Below are 13,260 nucleotides of genomic sequence, written 5' to 3'. Positions count from 1 at the left end.
AAAAATAAAAGGATAATTGCTGTCCCAGTCTAAACTTTTTGCGTTGCTTTTTGGCTCATATGTTTTTTGCACCGTGATCTTGAGAAGTCGCCATGGTTTGTACATTTGCCTTTCTTAATGAGATGCCATTGCACTAGTTAACCATCCGACCTTAAAAAGAATTTTTACTTATTACCAAAGCGCTGCCTATCTCGCGGTATGCGCAATCGCTGCATTGAAAATGAAATAATTTCTTCATTCGTCAGAGTTAATCAATGTCTCGAAGGCACTCGTTACTAAGACCATTTTTATATGTCGTGTGCGTTCTAATTCGTTGTACTTTACATCTAACATCACAAGAAATTCAAATCTCTTGGCTTGACAAATCTCCATGGCTGCCCTCGCTAACTTTGATTGGCTCTATATTAGGTTTTAGAGTTGGAATACGTGCAAGGAGTCGGAATTATGCCCTTATGATTTTGAAGGACGCTTGGAAAGTTTGGGCTTGTTGGGTCTAGAGAAACTCCTCGGACAGGGATCTGTCATCCGCAAATTATTTCAAAAGTGAACCGTTTTCTCTCTTAGGCTTGCTTCTCTGAACAACGGGGTCCCTTTGACTTGTCTTAAAGGTACGCTTTGGTCGAGCTTGATTCAATTTGGTGTTGTTAGGGAGCGCAGGACAAAAGTCCGATACCGTCAACATATCAAATTGAACTCATTTTCACTCCAAAACATAAGTCAATGAGGGCCAACTATAGAGTGAAAAGCATAAGTCGATGAGTTATGGGCCAACTCTAGAGCGATCATCGGCTTTGATACCAATTTGTTAAGGAGTGCGCAGTAGAAGCCCTAAACCTTTCGCTTAGGGAGATCGCTAAGATAACACCCAAGTCCGAACCCGTTAAGCTCAAAAGCTTAAATCAATGAGTTATGAGCCACATTAATCCTTGTATTCTTTGATATGCTGATGATATCTCGCGATGCAAATTGAATTGAGTCATTAACAACCCCACTTTCGGCTCCGCCATATGGAGACTCAGGTCGAATGTGCGAATTATATATTGCAACTTGTTTGATAAGGAGTACTGACATGATTAATGAGAAATGTCTACAAGAATCTGACCAGAGGCAGAGATGCTTGCAGAGAACTTATTGCATGAACCCGTTCAATCCATGTATTATCGTCATGAGGAAAGAACTGTCAGTAATTATCTGTTTATGAACACATCTGATACATATAATGCTGTCATGGCAATTTGCTAACTGTGCCGAGCACTGTGACTTCTGCTGCAATGACACATGAATCGTCGGACACGCGTTCCCGAACCATTTTCAGCGGCATGAAAGACGGCCAACCCCAGTTCGTTATGGAGCTACTGAACCACATAGTCCAAGCTGCAAAGTAGCAATGACAAAGCAAGAGAGCAGAAAATTAGAGTCAGGAAATATGAGATGTTTCAGCGGTTTCTACTGATGCGGACTACATGAACAAATCGAATCCGGTCCTTGCTAACGGGTGCAATTTAATTAGCGCTGTATCGTGGTGAAAGAGAATCTCATCGTGCGATCGAACTCGAAATTACTCCGGCCATTCTGTTTGGCCTGCTGTTTATAAACACTTCACCTTCCGGCTGATGGTGTACAACGTTGTATGGGCCTTTCAACCGGATGACGAATCTCGCATTCACTTTCTGACCGGCAGCCAGTTTTTCCGCATCAACCAAGAAGAGAAACACCGAAAGGTTTTGGCCCCTGTTGGCCTGATTACCCCTCGGGTATAGCAACACCTTCCTGCGAAAAGATTGAAATTTTGTAATAAATCAACAAAAACAGGAGTTCATCATTGAAAGGAAGTTTGTAAATAGGAGCTACCATTTGTGGTCTCCAACAGTGAATGCCTCAGAGTACCGAGAATCATCCCCCAAGCTTGGGAGCGTCAATATCTTCCATTCATGAGTGTACGATGTGCTCTCCTTGAGCGTCACACATTCGCCGACTCCCAAACTCTTGATGACGAAGACCTCCGCACCGAAGAAGCAGGTGTCGTCCACGAGGTACCCGTTCGACGGGTCGTCGAAATTTTTACGCGTCATGAATCTTGGGACTCCACATTCGGCTCTCAACGCGTGCAACCTCGCGACTCTCCCTTTGAATTCACAAGCGAAGATTGGTCGATTGGATGTTAGTGCTCAGGAGGTGATGATAACATGCTTTTTTTTTTTTTTTTTTTTTGGGCAGTCATTGCTGTGCTTTTTACCTTGCTTAGTTAAATACCTATCGCAGATTTGATCATACAAAGAGAACCTGACGGCCACATGAATCGCCCCGCCAAGTTGGAAAGGACTCGTCCCGGAAGCCGCCAGATATATGGAGATGTGGTCTTCTCCGTTTCGGCTCTTGTCTCCATTGGGATAGAGGATCAGTTTCCTGCAGAATCAAGACGGTTCCGTGATACAGCTTCTGATTGCTGAATCAACATTTATTTTCACGACAGTCTCTTCATCATATAAAGATTACCTTGTTCTGCACGAATTTACAAAAACTACAAAAGGGTTCAAGCATCATATCTTACAGCAGTAACAGAAGTTTAATGCCTGTAAAGCATTTAAACCATCTCCTGGAAGAAAGGCCTAAATTCGGAGCATAGCCATAGGTTTTCAAAGAAGCAACAACCTCTTCAAAAAATTAATTGACCGGTGTTCTTGTTCAGCGATGTCGAACCGCTGTATGTAGTTCTTTTAATACCTCTGAATTTGAGAGTGTGAGGTGGTGAAGCTAGAGAGAGGAGCGACGAACCATTGATAGCCTCCTGCTTCGAACTCGCTCGATTCATACTTGTCGATGTTGTTCTTCGTGAACAAAGAGAAGGACTTAATCTTGAGCACATAATGCGAGGGTGCAGCATCTCTAATCTCCTTCGTTGTTGCTGCGTCGACCGAAACCAGAAGAAACCGATCAACCAACGAGTTTTAATAGTACTTCAAGCCCGAGCGCAATTGAAAAATTCTATTTACACAGACATTCTATTTATGACAAAACAAGACAGAAACTCATGCGACACATGAACTACGTGGGGTAATATTTGAGGCGATGTACCGCAGTCGGCTTCTCTGTGTATCTCGGAAGTCGTCATGTTCAGAGCTGGAGATGTTCGACTCGATCCGGAGTATGGAGGGTCGATCGAATGGTGGTTCCGGAGGTAATTCAATGGGGATTATTTATAACGACAGCTTTTGCTTGTTCTTCGTTTTCAAGATGCAGCTTGCTTCATTCCCTTGGCTTCTGCAGGTTGCTTGATTCTGGAATTGTACCATTTTCGGGAATTGAGGAGGGCAGAGGGGAAGAACGGCCTGACTCTATCCGAATTCTTTGCTTTTTCCATCTTTATCAATTCACTAGATTCTTGGATTCTTGCCTGGCAAGAGAAAACGTCATACAACGGAACTTGTTTGATGTCCTTATTCATGGATGTTCTATGGTTCGGTACGGAAAATACGTAACAGTCCGATTTAATCTCGAGCCAGATGAGTGATTTTAGAAAAGATGGGAACTCGAAAAGCATTTCTAAAGTAAAAATTTTGCTTCAAAAGTATTGTCATGCACACTGCTTGCCGTGTTTTTTACTCTCAATTTCTGTGACCATACTATTGAAATTGCCCTTCTTATTTTGCATGGCAATTTTTTTTTCCACTAAAGTTTTTAGTCGGTCCAACCTTAAAAGAGCAGTCAGCCCTTTTTCCTTCGTGCCGTGATCTGCAAGAGTGCGACCCTGGAAAAAGAAGAAGAAGCCCCTTACTGTATTTCTTCTTCCACTCAGTACGTAGCACCGCTGACCAGAAACCATCAAGAATCTTCAGAAGTAGAAGTCCGAGAAACAGAAGAAGAAAGAAATATAAAGACAGGAAAATGGACGACGAAGCTTATTATGGTACGTAGCTTCGCATTTAGCTTTTCTACACCCGGAGACAATTTTTCGTTTTTTTATTCTCGGACATGAACACGTCAGTTGGTTTCTCTCTCTTTATTAATTGGGCTTGATTTAAACTGAGCAGGAATAACTACGGAGTACACAGATGTCTCACCTGCACATTATGTGCTCAAGATTGAGTCCTTCTCTCTGTTTTCAGACAACGGCATAGACATGTATGAAACTAATGACTTCGAATCTGGAGGCCACAAATGGTGCTCTCTCTCTCTCTCTCTCTCTCTCTCTCTCTCTCAATGTGTGTGTGATGTATCTGATTGAATGAGATCTGTGGGAATTACTACTTAAAGTTGTCTGATTGTTGCAGGAGACTGATTCTCTATACCAATGGAGACAAGAGCAGAGATGGAGAAGGTTATGTGTCTATATATCTGGCAGTTTCCGAGACCAGTCCTTTGAAGGTTGGCTCAGATGTGAATGCAATCGTTAGGTTCTTTGTGTTTGATCAAATTCGCGACACATACTTGGTAAAACGAGGTAACCATTTCCACATATCAATTTCGAGGAAAATGCTAAATGCAGCTTTGGTTGTGACTTTATGAAAAATTTACACTAGGGAGCACCACGAGGTTTCGTGCCATGAGGCCCAAATGGGGTATTCCAAGATTTGTGCCTCTAGAAACTTTCTAGAATCGGACGAGCGGGTACCTCGTTGACGACACCTGCATCTTTGGAGTGGAGGTTTTCGTCATCAAGAACTCAGGCATAGGTGAATGTCTAGCACTAAAAAAGGGTACATCCTCACATACACATGAATGGAAGATTCCAAATTTCTCAAGTTTGGTTGAAGAGTGCTGCTATTCAGAAATGTTTTTTGCTGGAAAGCAGAAATGGTAACTTAAATTTCTTGAATCTGTTAAATTTCTGTGTGAATGAAACCATTGGTGTTTGCTTGTAGATTTAATGGTTATGGGACTATTCATCTATTCAGGAAGGTGCGTCTCTATCCAAGGGTTATTTTGAGAGATAAGAACAAAAGCCTTTCGATATTTCTTTGTTTGGTAGATTCAGAGAAACTAGCTCCTCAGCAGAAAGTTAACGTCAGGTTCTGCTTCCGGATGAGAGACCAAGATGGTGCTGTCTATGAGGGCCCAAAAGGTGTTATCTACACAGTTCTTCGCTCAGTCGTTTCTTACTCTATTTTGTACTAATAGATGTGGCTAAATGTTCGCTTTGCAGGTTCAGATTGGTTCAGTAGTTCAAGCTCTTCAAGGGGGTGGACTGGTTTTATGCTGCTAGAACACATTGGAGATTTCCTAGTCAATGATATGCGTCGTTGAGGCCGAAGTCACCATCCTAGGTGTTTCTGGTAAACTCGCATGACAAATACGATGCCGGTCCAAAGATCAGACGAATTCTACTGCCGTTTCATATTCGTACTAGGCTGATAGTTTTACCACCGTAAACTCGCGGAATTGTTATTTCGCAACAAGTTTGATTGATGTCTCTATCTTTTGATCTATTTGTTCTTTGTAGCACAGAAAATTTTTGATCCTATACTCCTATCTGTACACCTTGGACTGCAGAATTGCTCAATTCCAGCAATCAAATTAATTCATGGGGTTGGTGACTTTCGCTGCCACATACATCGTATCCGATAACAGAATTAATTCGTTTCATACGAGGCCTTGATATTCCAAAAAAGTTGGCACTCCATGTCAATTAAAAGCAAATGACGTGGTACCACATTTATTCAGAGGACCACATTCCAACAAATTTTGTAATACAGGTAAAAAAAAAAAAAGTTTAGAGACTGGATTGAGCATCGAGTCACAGATAACGGCAAGTGATACGTGTTCCCGTTACCGAATAAAATGGAGACTTATATGACACTTGTTAATCGAGTTTATGCCCTTAATCTTTTTTGTCTCTGTCTCAACTATAGTGACAGTTGGAAAAAAAAAGTATAGCGAGGAAGGTAGACCTCACTTGTTAACTGACTAGAGTGCTACCCGTATGTTGTCGCGGTTGGCAAAAGTGTATATATCAAGCGATGATAATTGTATCATAATTTTCGGGTAAAAAAAGACATGGAATTAGCGAGGTGCTTCGTAAGTTGGATTTACCTATTTGCGAAATGTGGAATTTCGCTCCGCTAATTTGTCTAATAGTTTTATAGGTGTTGAACGAGTTGTTCGAGCTTTGCTTGGGTAGTTTTGTACAGCGGATGTCGGTTGTAAATTGTTTTTTAGCTGAGGCAATCGATATTCTATTAGGTGAGAGCGAGCGGTTTGCGTATGGATTCATCAGCTGATATTTAGCCCGGTGTCACATGAGCGAGCAAAGGACACGGGCAGACGCGAAAGCCATTTAAAATTCTCTCAAGTCATCTCCATTGTTCAAATGGTTTTTGAGTTTTGCTACTTTGATTGGTTAAATGTTCAAATGGATATAAAAGAGCCTTAATGTGGCTAAGTGTTCACTTGCACACCAAATCGCATCTAGCCCGACCAAAACAAAGTCAAAGGAAAAAGGGCTGACTGCTCTTTTAAGGTTGGACACAGTTTGTGACGCCCTGGAAATTAGGCCCTCGGTACAGAGACCGAGTTCAATAAAAAGGATTATTATTGAACTTTTGTCGGTTTAAAATTTCGGATCGAAAGGACGTACGTGACGAAATTTGTACAATTCCCGAAATATCGTTCGATTTCGATTGGGTCTCGAAATCGTGGTCACCGCGACTTGGGATTTTTAATCCTCGCGCCTAGATCTTTTCCCGGACCGAACCTAGCCCGTAGAAATCCAAATTTTATTCCCAATCGGTTGAGCCAAAAATCCAATCGGTCCCGATTTGTCAAATTACGAAACAGTCCTTGGATATTATTCATGTGAGACAAAAATCATTAATTTTGAAGAGATGGGTGGGCCCCACTTTTGGTCAATTCAGCCCCCACTAGTCAAAGCCACGTGACTTCTCTCTCTCTCTTCTCTTTCTCTCCCTCACGTCTGCTGCCCCCCACCCCTGTTTTCCTTCGCGCGACTTCCTTCCCCTCCATCACCGAACCATCTTCTTCCTTAGCGATTTTGCCAAACCACCACATCCATCCACCACCTTACTCCTCAGTCCACTGCTCCTCGCCGCCACCACCGCCATCCCGGCCGCCGTTCGCCGCCGTGAACCCCAGAACAGCCCCTCCCGTGCGCCTGCTCTGTTTTGGAACCAGTGGGCTGTTTGGGCTCCAATCGCCCTTGAGGCCACTTCCGACCACCACCCACTACCACATCACCTTCCCCTCGACCTTCAGACTCCGACCCACCGCCGTGCACCGCCTCAGACCGCCGCGAACAGCCCCGGAACAGATCTGAAACCCGCCAGCCCTGTTTTTCGTCGCCTGGGTTGCAGCTGCTGTTCCAGCCGTTTCCGCCGTCTTCCGCCGCTCACCACCGCCACCGACGACCTCCTTAGAGTCCTATCTCATCCCTCGGAGCTTGTGGTGGCCGGCCGACGCCTGTGGACCCCGATTTGAGCCCGATCGGACCTCCCCTGTTCTGCCCATTTTTCCTCTGTTTTCTGCGCGGTTCTGTACAGCCGCTGTTCCGCCGCTTCCGGCCGCCATCCGCCGCCCCCAGCCGGTCCCGAACGTCGTCCTCGACCTGTAAGTGAGTCCCCCGGCCGTCCCCAGCCTTGCCTCAGTCCATGAGTTCGTTTTCCCCTCAATTTAGCCTCGGTTTCCCTGTTTTTACCACCGCCGGTTCTGTTTTTCAGCTTCCGTCTCTCGCCGGACCTCCAATCGCTGAGCTGCTGCCGTTTGCAGCGATTTCACCTCCGAACTCGTCACTGTTTTCGACCGTGAACAGTGTCGCCGGAACAGTGCCGCCGGTGAACAGTGTTTCCGGCGTGAACAGTGTTTTCCGACGTGAATAGTGATTTCGGCCCCGGTCTCAAAAATCGTGCCTGACCCGACCTCGACCACCGTTTTTGGTGAGTTGACCCTAATCCTTGGTTAGGGCGCTAATTGCGCCTAGAAGTAGTTAGCTAGTCGATAGGGAATTTAAGTAGATTTGATTATGGTCGGATTAGTTAGAAACTCGGTTTAGGGTAAATGGCCATAATCGATTAAATTAGAATTGTCTGTGGCTAATTGTTGATAAATGAATTTGACTGTATGTGGTGATTTGATCGCGAGCGAGCGATAGGTTAAAGACGAGCGATCGATTGGCGATTATAAATCGAATTGGCTAATCAATGAATTTGACACGAAATTGAGCCTTTATGTGGCCTAATCGAATTGGTTTATTTGTGTTGAATTGATGACTTTGTTTGGGCGGATCGCCACGTTGAAATGTTGATTTGAGTATCCTGGATGCTCGTTGAGTGAATTGGCGTCCGCTTGGGAATTAATTGTTCTGTGTATCTTTGCGGTGTCTATTCGGTAGTCTGCATATGCATATGACCGTGTGCAAGATCAAAGACATATTTTAGCATGAAAATGGCCTTGGGGCCGAGTCTTTGAGCACGTACGTGTGAGCATCCGGCCTAAATCAAAGAGAATAAATTGATTGATGTGTCGGGTGTGCTGTATGGTCATATGAAGGAACGATGATGGGTTTTCCTAGCAAGTTCGTCTTGTACACGTAGTACACACCGTACCATTTTTATGGAACCACACGACTTGCCAGAAGCACGATAATTCATGCCCCGTATGGTACGTACGGTTTTAAGGGATTATCGGATGCCGGTCATGACTTGTGATGGACCGAAGCCCCGTATAGGGATGCCTACTCGCCGTGCCGTGCGGGGTGCACTGGATACACTGCTTGTAGTAGCCGTTGCCGAGAGGGAAAAGGAACGTAGCCCGGTCTGCCGGGAAGAATGCGGGATCGCATTAATTGTGAGAGTCGATCATGCCGGACGCGTGGATCCTCATCACCGTGGCGCCAAGAGCGCGATCATCGTTAATAAATGGACTTGTGTGGTGTCCAGTGGATACTTGTGAGTGTGATGCGTGTTCGGTTGGTTGTCCGATGTGGCCGTTGAGTGGAGTCGAGCATTGCATCATGTGTGGCTGAAGGCTGGTAAGTATGCATGTGGGTGATTATTGCCATGTGATATGATGACTGGATATATGTCTATATCGTGTTTTTATAATCCTCGTGTTTAGGAGGTTCCGGTGAATCGGTGTCCTAACCGAGCTTAGGCTTGATTCACCGAGATTTATATCTCACCCCGTTGTGGGAACCACTTTCGGGTCCCAAGTGATGGAGCTTTGCGGATTCCAAGGCCAGGTTGAGGATAGTCTTTTGGAGTAGATGAAAAGTTAACCTTATCCGACCTAGTACCCTTTGGAGGTCTTAGTGAGCCGCCCCGAAGTATGGGGTTGTATATCTTTACGTAGCTCGGTAGGGTTAAGACTCATCTGCTGTCCGGTGACTATATATGTTACCTTTTGATTATTTGCCTTGGTATGTATTTCCCGCTATGCTATCCCCGTTTGTTTTTATGTTGTCTGGGAGTAAACCGTTTCCGCATGCGTATATAATTGAAAGGTCGATAACGCGCCTAGGACGTTATCCTTCGTGACCTCGTGGCGATTTGGTAGGGATGTCGCGGGCTCGAGAGTCGGGGCGTGACACGGTTCTTCGCTCGATCATATAATAAAGCATGTAATATATACATATACATATATGTATGTATACATATATCTAGTTATACAGGAATTCCTCCTCAAATATATTTTTCGCATTATCCCGAAAGTAGAGATTCAAGATGGTAAAGTGGCAAAACTTGAGAAAGATCCCTTTGTAACTATAGGTATCAATTTAAATATGTTTTTGGGATAGTCGCTCAAAATCCTATGTAAAGTTTGAACTTTAGCAATGTTTCTGTCACGCCCCGACCCTCGGGTACGTAATATCCCTACCAAATCGCATTGGGTCATAATGATAACGTCCAAGGTACGCTATCGACTCACGATAACATATGGCACATGCGGAAACGAACAAACTCCCAACCATACAAAACAACGGGGATAGTCAAACATAGCACCCGTAACAGTAAGATATCAAAATACATATCTATCGGATACTAGCTAGCCCTATAGAGCTACAGACAAGGCAAGGTCAAATCCTCTTCTACTCCAAAAAGAATCAACGGCTCCCAGCCTACGAACTTCATCACTTCGGACCCGAAAATGTTCCCACAAAGGGGTGGATAAAAATCCCGGTGAATCAACGCCTAAGCCTCGACTAGGGCGATGATTCGTCCGTATACCATATCAGGCAATCACATATTCATATCACTCACATGCAACTTACTTGACATTAATTCACGCAGATGTGTACCATGAATAAAACGTGAGACCATGCCAACTCGAGACGATCATCGAGGCAATCAAGAACTATGGTACACTCAAACATAAGCAACATTGGACATCACACGCAGTCCATTTATTAATGATGATTTTCGTGAATGAAATTCTTCGGATCCATACAACACAATGCTGGGGTCCATTAATTCGACCCGCACAACACAAAGCCGGAATCGACTTCTGATAAACAGGCATCGTCCCGACTCCTTTCGGCGACGGCAACCACAAGCGATAACTCAATATCTCAAGTAGGCATTCCCCTAAAGGGCTTCGGTCCGTCACAAGCTGCGATCGGCAACCGACAATCCATGACTCGACATGGAAGGTCGGGCAACCGACAAGTCGTGTGATCCGTACAAAAAGATACGATACGAACTTGACAGGCCACAAATCATCCTCCATTATGTGATCACTCAATTCATCCATTAGTCATGCCACTTACTTTATTTAAATTATAACCGGATGCCCAAAACTTGACCACAGGCCATTTTCATGCTACGTGCATCACAACAGACAATTGAATGCATATCGCTATCTACCAGTTTTAGCAAGTAAATACAGGACGGACGGTTATCAAACGATCATGCAATCATGACAATCAATGGCCTTCTATTTATAGACAATCCATGCTAATAAGTCAAGTTAAATATAAACCCAACTCGACTATGTCAACTAAAATCCATAATAACAAAATTATAGTTAATCAATTATTAACTAATCGATCGCTCTTAGCTAATCAATCCTTCGCTCACTGTCAAGCAAGGCCAAGCACAAAATAAGCAATCTCAAATAAGACAGCCATAAATATGAGTAACCCAATTGATTATGGCCATTTAACCTAAATCCACTTTCTCGCCCAACCGGCCCTAAATCGAACTACCTAAACGCCTAATAATATAGGAAGACTAATTCAAACGTAATTAAAGACCTAATCAAGAATTAGAGGTCAACTCACAGTCAAATACTCGAGTTGAGATTGGCGGTGGTCCTTGAAAAATTCTTCGATGTGAGCCTCGAACTCGAATGATCCGCGAACCTTAGTTTCCGTCCAACGAGTCCAATTCTTTAATTTCTTTGGCCCACGGGCCCAATTCAAGGCCCAACTTCGAAGCCCAACAAGATAAGACACGGCCCAAGTCAAAATGGGCTTCGGCCCCACTCGATAGGCCCAATTAATCTCGGCCCAAGCCCAAAACAGGGCACCCAAGCCCAGAAAACAGGGGAGGCCGAGACTGTTTGGGGCTGGAACGGCCACTACGGGCGGCGGCCGGAGCTGGGGTCGGCGGCCAAAGGTCGGGAGAGGTCAGAGGGTGTCTTCGGTGGTCGGTGGTGGCCGGAGCAGCGACGGCAAGGGCAGAACAGTCCGGTTTCTCCAAAAACAGGGCAGATTGAGCAGTCCGGACGGCGACGTTTACAGTTTCAATTTCGGGGACTGATCTGGGGGTTTTCTTTAGCTGGTAACGTCGTAGAGAGGTAGAGGAAGGTGTGTACAAAATTTCGGGTGGTTTCGGGTCCGTTTGCTATGCGAACAAGCTTTGTTTCTCCAAGTCAGACTCTAAAACTGCACTGTACAGAAGCAGGGGAGGGACGGTTTTGGGCTGTTTCGGGCCTCTGGCGGCGACGGGAGGTCGCGGGGCTGGTGGGGATGGTTCGAGGGAGTTTAGAGGAGTATGTGGTGGTCGGATTTGGGCGGAGAGAGGTGCTGTGGCGGCGGCTGGTGGCTGAGCACAGAACCGGTGCAACTGGGGCCAAAACAGAGCAGACAGGGTCAGCGGCTGTTTTGGTTCCTCCGGCGGCTTCGTGGCGGCTAACAGTGGTCGGAAACGGTGGCTGGAGGTCAAAGAGAGGTGGAGGTGGTCGGAGGACTTGATGGTAGTGGCTGCACACGGCGGAATAGGGGAGGAGGGCGGCTGCAGCACCCACCCGGCGAAAAACAGAGCAATTCGCGGGGGTCTTTTGCAGCGGGTTTTCCGGCGTCTCCGGCGGTGCGGCGGCGGTCCGGTCACGTCGAGGAGGTTCTATGGGTGTTGTAGTATGGTGGGGTGGTCGTTTTCTGTGGTGGTTGTTGCTGAGAAATGAAGAAACGAAAGAAGAAGAAGGGCTGGAGGAAAGTCGGTTAAGATTGGGGGAGGGGGTGCACGTGAGAGAGAGAGAGAGAGAGAGAGAGAGAGAGAGAATTCTGGAGAGATCACTAAGGGCTGAGCTGGTCATGTGGGGTCCACTAAATTAATGTACTTGTCCGTTAGTTCATAAAACCCTAGGGGCATTTTCGTAATTTTACATTTTGGCTGGAGGTATTTTGGTAATTTCGCACCCTAGGTAATTCGTGCGTCCGGAAACCCGACGGTGGGTTATTTAATCCAAACTTGAGTCAAAATAGCCCAAACAAAGATTAATATGAAATTTTCTAATTCTAAGACGTAATTACTCATTTAATCGGAATTTATTCCAATTCGAGTAACGGTCCCGGAAATTCCCAATTTCCGATTTCCAATCTCTTAACATCCAAACTTGGGCATCAAATTAAAATGTTCTAGTCGTTCCATAGACTAGACTTCACTATTTTCATCGCCCAAAATTTAGGGTGTTACGGTTTCACAATAGACCTTCAAAAAGAGAAATTAACTTTGACCCATTTTGCATTATAGCTCCTGGTTGTCGCGAAATTTTCTATTTGCATATTAATTAATCACGAGAAAACCTCTATTACATGATTAATAAAGTTAAGAAGAAAATAGAGAGGATGCATAGTCAATGGAGACAAAAATATATATTTTGTGAGGGAAAACGAGGTAATTCATCTTTGGTAACTCATAATAGCTATGAAGAGAGAAAGAAAAATCAGCGAATATAACAAAAATCTAAGTTCACAAGGCGATTTCAAAATTTAAGAAAGATTGTCCAATGATGCCTCAAAATTTAAGAGAAAAGTCGGGATTGCGATTAGGATGCGATGGTGGCAAATTTTGGGAGATTATTCAGGAACTA

At 44.7% G+C, this 13,260-nt stretch overlaps 1 protein-coding gene across 1 annotated transcript; it reads right to left on the bottom strand.

The window, feature by feature from the left end:
- Positions 1 to 1,098: 1,098 nt before the first annotated feature.
- Positions 1,099 to 3,231, bottom strand: LOC115730483. The gene is made up of 6 exons (XM_048283061.1): positions 3,076 to 3,231; positions 2,776 to 2,905; positions 2,237 to 2,406; positions 1,852 to 2,125; positions 1,604 to 1,770; positions 1,099 to 1,374 (listed from the first exon to the last, which is right to left on the bottom strand). The coding sequence occupies exons 1-6, from the start codon at positions 3,110 to 3,112 to the stop codon at positions 1,226 to 1,228; spliced, it is 927 nt and encodes a 308-aa protein (XP_048139018.1). The 5' UTR covers positions 3,113 to 3,231; the 3' UTR covers positions 1,099 to 1,225.
- Between the last annotated feature and the right edge of the window lie 10,029 nt (positions 3,232 to 13,260).

Source organism: Rhodamnia argentea, chromosome 7, assembly GCF_020921035.1.
Source record: "Rhodamnia argentea isolate NSW1041297 chromosome 7, ASM2092103v1, whole genome shotgun sequence".
Taxonomy (NCBI): Eukaryota; Viridiplantae; Streptophyta; class Magnoliopsida; order Myrtales; family Myrtaceae; genus Rhodamnia; species Rhodamnia argentea.
The sequence above is the reverse complement of the archived record's forward strand: the minus strand, read 5'-3'. Positions and strand labels throughout refer to the sequence as shown.

What these genes read in the sequence shown, in the direction of transcription:
- LOC115730483 (XM_048283061.1), bottom strand. Translation starts at nt 3,112, where the DNA reads ATGACGACTTCCGAGATACACAGAGAAGCCGACTGCG. An exon ending in ACACAGAGAAGCCGACTGCG is followed by an intron (nt 2,906 to 3,075) that starts GTACATCGCCTC and finishes CGGTCGACGCAG; the next exon opens with CAACAACGAAGGAGATTAGA. An exon ending in ACTGTTGGAGACCACAAATG is followed by an intron (nt 1,771 to 1,851) that starts GTAGCTCCTATT and finishes ATCTTTTCGCAG; the next exon opens with GAAGGTGTTGCTATACCCGA.